The sequence below is a fragment of the Oncorhynchus nerka genome, linkage group LG10, assembly GCF_034236695.1.
Source record: "Oncorhynchus nerka isolate Pitt River linkage group LG10, Oner_Uvic_2.0, whole genome shotgun sequence".
NCBI classification, from domain to species: Eukaryota; Metazoa; Chordata; class Actinopteri; order Salmoniformes; family Salmonidae; genus Oncorhynchus; species Oncorhynchus nerka.
In genome coordinates this window covers 48,039,735-48,048,132 of record NC_088405.1, presented here as the reverse complement: position 1 = coordinate 48,048,132, position 8,398 = coordinate 48,039,735, and the positions used below count along the sequence as shown (strand labels likewise).

At 41.5% G+C, this 8,398-nt stretch overlaps 1 protein-coding gene across 2 annotated transcripts in view; it reads left to right on the top strand.

The window, feature by feature from the left end:
• The first annotated feature begins 4,144 nt into the window (after positions 1-4,144).
• f11r.1 (F11 receptor, tandem duplicate 1) overlaps positions 4,145-8,398 on the top strand; it is a 32,929-nt gene continuing 28,675 nt past the window's right edge. For both annotated transcript variants that reach the window (XM_029670078.2, XM_029670077.2), the window contains exon 1: positions 4,145-4,405. In XM_029670078.2, the coding sequence (XP_029525938.2) occupies positions 4,357-4,405 (49 nt within the window). In that variant the 5' untranslated portion in view covers positions 4,145-4,356. The remainder of the gene's footprint in view (positions 4,406-8,398) is intronic.

The following is an 8,398-nucleotide window of genomic DNA, read 5'->3' as shown; positions in this document are numbered from 1 at the left end:
TTCACAGTCAGAGTTTGCCATTATCAACTCCAACCATGGAGCAATTAGGGTTAAATGCCTTGCTCTCAAGGGTACATGGACAGATTTTTTACTTTATCAGCTCTGGGATTCAAACTGGTGACATTTCGGTTACTGACCCAAAAATCTGTTAGGCTACCTGCCGCCCTTATTACTTTCAAGTCAGTCAAGTTTATTTGTCATATGCAGAATACACATGGTACACAGTACAATTAAATACTTGCAGGTGTTATGATACTGATGGTTTGTCCAGACTGATGGTTTGTATGGTTGTGGCTACCAGTACAGCTCCATCTAGTTTTCGTGTCGGGGATACCAGTTGACAATTATAGAATTTCAGCTAAGCCTTTTCCTAACCTTAATCTCATTCTCCTAACCTGTTACGTTAATTATCCTCATCTGCCACGTTAGTTCTCCTAACCTGCTATGTTAATTATCCTAACATGCCACGTTAATTCTCCTAACCTGCTATGCAAACAAACCACCAGTGCCGACAAACAATCAGTATCACCATGATGCGACAATAAAAAGAATAAGAGTAAGGAAAAATATATTTTTTTTAAAAAGCTCAATGGATTAAAATAAAATTCATTTAGCAGAAATATAAATACAAGGAAGGTACTCAAAACAAATTTGCAGTAGGATATTTACTAGCCCCAAGGTTCGCCATTGTGCCCTATAGGCTCATTATAAAACTCACCGCCCTGGGTCTGAACTCCTCCCTATGCAACTGGGTTCTAGACTTCCTGACGGGCCGCCCCCAGGTGGTGAACGTAACATTACCTCCTCGACACTGATTCTCAGCACAGGGCCCTCACAACGGTGCATCCTCAGTTCACTCCCGTATTCCCTTTCATACCACGACTGCATGACCTCACATTTCAAACTCCATCATCAAGTTCTCTGACAACACAACAGTAGTAGGCCTGATTACCGACAAGGACGAGACAGCATACAGTTAGGAGGTAGGAACTCGGATGGCGTAGTGCCAGGTAAACAACCTCTCCCACAACGTTAGAAAAACAAAGATGATTGTGGACTTCAGGAGGAACCAGGCGGGACACGCCCCCATCCTTATCAACGGGGATGCCGTGGAGACGGTCAGTATATTCAAATTCCTCTGCGTACGCATCTCAGAGAAGCTGAAATGGTATAACTACACGGACACCATGGTGAAGAAGGCACGACAGTGACTTCAACAACCCTCCGGCTACTCCCCCTATGAACGTTACCTTTTTGTAAATTACCATTTTCATTACTTTATTTCACTTAAGTCGTGCATGTTGTAGCTCAGAGCCTAAGATTTTCACTGTACCCTTTAATCACACCTGAAACCCTGTACATGTGAGTATTAAAACAATCTCTAAACTAAGTTTTCTCCTATCACAGCCATTAAACTCTAACTGTTTTAAAGTCACCATTGGCCTCATAGTGAAATCCCTGAGCGGTTTCCTTCTTCTCCGGCAACTGATTTAGGAAGGATGCCTGTAATTTTGTAGTGACTCGGTGCAATTCATAACTTCACCATCCATAAATGTTAGAATTGTCTAATTAGTTTTCATTGGGAAGGGCAGATAAAGCGTTTTTATCAAAAGCAATCCCTTTTGCATGGGAAACAGAATCCTAGTGATTACTACACTTGCTTAATTGCGTCACTTTTGTTTTGAGCAGACTTACATTTACATTTACATTTAAGTCATTTAGCAGACGCTCTTATCCAGAGCGACTTACAAATTGGTGCATTCACCTTAAGACATCCAGTGGAACAGCCACTTTACAATAGTGCATCTAAATCTTTTAAGGGGGGGTGAGAAGGATTACTTTATCCTATCCTAGGTATTCCTGAAAGAGGTGGGGTTTCAGGTGTCTCCGGAAGGTGGTGATTGACTCCGCTGTCCTGGCGTCGTGAGGGAGTTTGTTCCACCATTGGGGGGCCAGAGCAGCGAACAGTTTTGACTGGGTTGCGCGGGAACTGTACTTCCTCAGTGGTAGGGAGGCGAGCAGGCCAGAGGTGGATGAACGCAGTGCCCTTGTTTGGGTGTAGGGCCTGATCAGAGCCTGGAGGTACTGAGGTGCCGTTCCCCTCACAGCTCCGTAGGCAAGCACCATGGTCTTGTAGCGGATGCGAGCTTCAACTGGAAGCCAGTGGAGAGAGCGGAGGAGCGGGGTGACGTGAGAGAACTTGGGAAGGTTGAACACCAGACGGGCTGCGGCGTTCTGGATGAGTTGTAGGGTTTAACTTTGACTTCGCCGTGGGCTTTGAACGGGGCACCTGGCTCACGACCGGGAGGCGGCCCAGTTCAACATCGAATGCAATCAACTTTCAGCCAATGCAAAATAAGTCTCCACGGGCGCCCGGGCGGTATTAATCAAACCACCTCATGGACATACGTCACAGTGTTTGTGACGCTTGTAGTTTGGTGAGACGTAGACCCAGTGGCAATGGCGAGATTGAAAATACCCTGTCTGTCTCGTTGTCGCAGGTGGCATTTTTCCGCTATTTTGCCCCCCAAGCAAGGAGTGTTTGTATGGAGGTCAATGAGAGGGTGGCGAATTTGGTCAACAACAAAAAATGAATAACTTATTTGCTACGTGAGGTTTGTTTTATCGAATAGAAGTTTCGTTATGCTTAAATTGTTAGGAGTTTACTGATATAAGTAGGACATGTGACATCCCAGCAACTTTGAGAAAAAACACTTTATATCAGAGTTGTCTCGAGATGGTTATGCATATTCATGGCATGAGGTTAGTAGTATAGTATCTCTATCCATTGAATACAGGCAGTCGATGTCAATATTTTTAAAAGGATTACAATAATGAGATGTATCCTCCAATCCAAAGAAAGGATATGTGGGAGCTATAGGTGGGAGCCCACTGTGCGGCTTTGTGGATAACGACTCCCATTGTTAGGGCGGAGAGACATGTCATCTTGTCAGTATATCCATAATCTTTGGGTTAAGTTTTATTTGCTATTCTGTGAGAGCCTGTGCACCTGAAAAATATATTGGATTGGAATTTGTCGTATGTGGATCTGCAAAGCAGGACGCCTATCAAGGGGGTTATTTATCTCTGGAGTGGAGCTAGAAGTGAGTGCAGAGGATAAAACTGAAGAAGTAGAGGCAGTGTGTAACAGTATGAGTTTAGACGGTCCCCTCGCCCATACCCGGGCGCGAACCAGGGACCCTCTGGACACATCAACAACAGTCACCCACGAAGCATCTTTGCCCATCACTCCACAAAAGCCACGGCCCTTGCAGAGCAAGGGGAACCACTACTTCAAGGTCTCAGAGCAAGTGACGTCACCGATTGAAACGTTATTTAGCGCGCACCACCGCTGACTAGCTAGCCGTTTCACATCCGTTACAGGTGCACACCGACTGACCCGTATGGTCATCCTTTATTTTGTTATTTGAAGAAGAGTCTCTCCCGTCATACGTACATTTGGGTGATGTGAGATATCCTGTAAGAGCCTTTGTGCCCAAACCCTTGCAGTATGATAATGTAAACTATTGGGACATGTGTCAAGTGTATGTAGACATGCTGCAATTATGGTGGCGAGCATGCACCAGAATTCATGAAGTGCCCTGTTGAAGGAGGTGAAGGAGACCGAGGTGTCAAGAATAAGGTCTGTCCAGCATGTTTCCTATCCGGAGGCGGTGAGAAGAGTCGAAGAAGGGAGTAATTTTGAAGAAACCATGGTATTGGATTAGAGACATCAATCAGTAAATGTTGCTCACCAAATGGATCCTGACATGTTGCATGTTAAAACATGTGGACTTGTTTATTGCATTGGTTATAAACTGCACAGCACAAACAAAGAAGATATCTGAGAAAAAAAAGGCATCATTGTGAGTGTTGCTGAACGTTTTTTGGGAGTCAGGGAATTTACGGCAGAGGCTAAATAAGGAATCCTGTTGAATGTTCCAGTCCACACAGGCCCCTGAGCCTTAATATCACTGAAGAAGTGGATTATTTTTGTATTTTGTATTATGTCCCGCAATGGAATATTTTTTTTGTTTCAATACCCCGTACAATAGGTGGCAGCAATACACCAAAAGGTGTAGTCTGCCACAAAAGTTAAAAGAAGAAGAATCATTCCTTTCTACAGGTGCAGTTAAAAGAAGAATCGTCATACTGTTCCATAGGTGCATTCGGTAGGGGTAGGTTCTTTGTTCTTCGAAATTATATTTCAGTCAGAGTGGGCCACAGTTTCAACAATTACTTAACCATACTTAGAATTTTGGATTAATCGAAACGTTTTGATTTGAAAGTGACTGTCGAAATTGGACACTTCACCAGTTTTGAAAACAAATAAGGCTTCATTTGTCGAGAGCCGATATGTTTGTCAGCGGCTTGGTATCGGTGTTTCTCTTCCTTCATGCAACAGGTGAGTGCTCCAGGTGATCAAAACTCCTCTTCTGGTCTTAGATTACGTTTCAATCGGTATATTGTATTGGAAAGACAAACTTGATTATAACTAATGTAAAACTATTACTAAACTACAACTACGTTTTTTTGGTAGCATAAGGATCTTTTCATATTAGTAATAAATAACAAATTGCTTATTGATAGCTTTTTTTATTTTATAGGGTTAGTTTTCCCACATGGACTTTTGTCAATGTTACAACACTTGTTTATAGAATACTGAGGGAAGGTGAAGGCTGCTACCTGGGCTAATTCACGTTAGCTGTCTAACTTGATTAGAACACATTTGTGTAAACTAAAAAATAAATAAGCTATGTAGGAAGTGTAGTTCACACGAAGCCAACTTTGGGCGCTGAAAACCCTTCTCTCCGTGGGGTTTTCGATTGCCTGGAAACCCGACGTTGAATTGTATTGAATTCTACCTCGGGCAAAAATGTATTTTGGATCAGAAAAGTTTCCTCTACCTTTTTTGCCTGTACTGTCTTCCGTTGTCGGACCCCAGTAAGATTAACTGTCGCTAATGGGGATCCTAATACATCAAATCAAGCCAGAATGTTGAATAAAATGACATTTAAACATGTTCTACCGGTTGTTACCGCTGTTGGTCATTCTGACGGCAGGAATGTGAGACTAATCCACAGGAAAGTATACCGGTATTCAACATTATGGCTTGTTGAGTACCTGTGAGGGAACTTTTTTTAAATATCCGAAGACACTTTTGTTGGTTCTCAGGCAAGTTTGTATTTTATTGTATTTATTAATCTGCAGCTGAATTGTTTACTTTGCTGTCATAACCATTGAGTAATGAATGGAAGATTACTTTTTCAGAGTTGTGGACAAGACTTCTTACCCATTTTAAGTGTGGCTACCATGGTGCAGGTGCATTCATCTCTTTAATTAGGTGTTGGAGATGATAAAATAATTTAACACATTGGGATCAATAAAGTAATACTCTTCTCTTTAGATTGTCTAAAATGACAGTGCAACACTGGCTTCAAATAAACCAGCCCTCAGGACTATTAGCTTAGTTTCAAGAGTTGAATTAAATATTGGTCTAGAAGGCCTTTAAACATTCCTAAAAATCCGTGCAAGGGGACATAGACTTTCCACCTGTTATGTGGTTATTGCTTTACCTTGGAAACCCTAGCTCTGCCTCTCCACCTCCGAAACTCACACGACAAGCAAACAAGATAATTCTCTGGTTTCATTTTACACACTGTAGACTTAGTTCCCATGCTTTTATCTGGACAAATCATTTATCTAAATGGGCAAACCAAACTCTGTTCACACAGTCACCACTGATACTTTCAGATAAAAGCTGATTAATTGAGATTGATGTTGAGATTGCTTTTTAACTGAGCAGTGCAGTGGGAGCTCTACTGTACAAGCTGTACCCTGGACATAAAATATCCTCTTTAATACAACTTTGCAGATGCAGTAGTGTGTAGAACTGAACTAAGCTATCCTGTCCTCCATGTACCTAATGAGGCCCATACCAATGTTCCCTCAGTTTTTTGCCATTGAGCAAATTTCAGGTTTGCTGAGCGCCAACTTGAATGTTGTGAGTTCTGTGCAACTTCCAGTGCGCGTTTACTGTGAACACAGGCTGTACTCACTTTTTAAGTTTCAGACAGTGATCAAGTAGGCTGCTGTGGCTATTTGATCATAATGGAGGCCTACCATCAAACAATGGAGAAAATGCATCCCATAACATTTTAACATGTAGCTATCATTCAGCCTACAGTAGCAGCCATTGTGTGGTGTTCAATACAGGCCTACATTCCATGAGTCTATAAAAAAAAACATGCAGGGCTTGACATTAACCTGTTTATCCACTTGTCCTTCAGACAAGGAGGTGGCTGAAAATGTTTGATGCAAGAAACCACTTCAAAAAATCAAATGCATTATTATTCCCATACCAATATTACAGTGAATTAGGGCTGGGCAATATGGCCAAAATATCACATTTTTGATGGTATGACTGTTTTTGAATAAAAGTTTTGCGTGACCCTAGGTTGGCAACACATACATTCTAAGTGATTTCAATGGTACTTTCTCCATTCTATTGCAAATATATCACGGCTAAGGGCTGTTCTTACACAACGCGGAGTGCCTGGATACAGCCCTTCGCTGTGGTATATTTGCCATATACCACAAACCCACGAGGTGCCTTATTGCTATTAGTAACTGTCTACCAACGTGATAAGAGCAGTAAAAATGCATGTTTTGTCATACCTGTGGTCTGATATCACGGCAGTCAGGGCTCGAACCACCCAGTTTAGGTTCAATTAATCTACAACCAAAAACAATGTTCATCAATTTCTGCATTTCCTGCTCTGTTGAGGTCATTTCCACACTGCCATGTGGGGCTGCACAATATGGGCAAACAATCTAGGCCTTATATTTTTTTTTAACCAAATGTTGCAATTGTGATTTTAGTTGCGATTTTAGAGCAAAACACTTGGGTGTACTGTTGGAGTCATGGAAATGGAATCAATATTCTAATTCTATAGTTAAAATATCATAGTGGGCACTTTGAATTGTGTTTGACATGACAACGAAGAAAGGCCAGGGAGGAGTTATTGTGACTGTGTAGGAACCAAAGTGTGGATAATTGTTTCTTAGGGGACCTTGTTATCTTTGGCTATATTTTGTTTTCTCTTTGCAGGAGAAATTGTATTCATGTTGCGAACATTCATGCTTTGCGTATTGCTCTTTTGATTTAGAAGCACAAACAACATTCTGATTTAGGGCTACACCATCACTGGTATTATCAGGCTGTATAGCTAATTACTTTCGCGCAGACTCTACATTTATTAGTTGGCTAACTAGTTTGGGTGCTTGGCCATTGATCACTGGCTAGCTACTAACAGACACATGAGAGAACACCCTATTCTGACAATTTTACTCGCCCTAGCAGAGCTGGTTAGGCTGTTTTCATGTTATCCAGAGCGTTGGTGACTAACTGCTGCTGGCAATTTTATTTTTATTTTTTGCCGATGTTTACTGACACCAGCCATATTCAACCGGTGTTGAGCGTTTGTAAATTCATCAGTTATTCTGCGCTCTGGCACACTGACGAGTGCTATGAAATCTGAGTAGATGGCCAGACTGAATTTACGAATGCACCCGAAATTGTTACTTTCATAATGGTGTCTTTTTAAGACGTGGCTAGCTAAACAATTACCCATAATCCCAACTCATTACATTACTACACTGCATGAATCTGCAGGTAGCTAACCTACCAGGATCAATTTTAACATTCAGCTAGAACTAGCCAAGCAAATGGCTGAGATTTGAATAATTAGATCATACACGTAATGTTAACAAGCCAGCCAGCTAACGTTAACTAGCTAATCGCATTTTTTAAAACTTGAAATTAAACCACTTTCTGTCAATTAGAAACGTGTAATATTTGAATGTCTTACCTGTATACATCATGGATGGATGCGTCTCCGGTCGGATGCCATGGTTGCCCTTAGTTTGCAGATGTAATCTGGAGACCGGTGTTTTCTCAACTCGTTAGCTATTATACTCCTAGTTTCCTGAAACGGGTCACAAATGTAGATGTTTTGTGCTCTTGAAAGGAAGCAATCACTCCCATGTTGCTGACTACAAATGATCTATACTGAACAAAATTATAAACGCAACATGTAAAGTGTTGGTCCCATTTATATATTTTTTTGTTCAGGAGCTGGAATAAAACATCACAATATGGAACATTTCTGGATAGACAAAAAGCTTATTTCTGTCATTCTGTGCACAGATTTGTTTACAAATGTTAGCTGTTTGTGCACCCGCCCACAATGGCTAATAACCATCCACAACCACAGACTATTTGTGAAAATCTGAGGCCCGCACAGACAGACTGCATAACAATTTTTTTTTCGATGGAGCTGGTTTTGCCTGATTGTAGTTATGTTTCTGCTTATTTATGGCTTTGTTAGTCAACTTG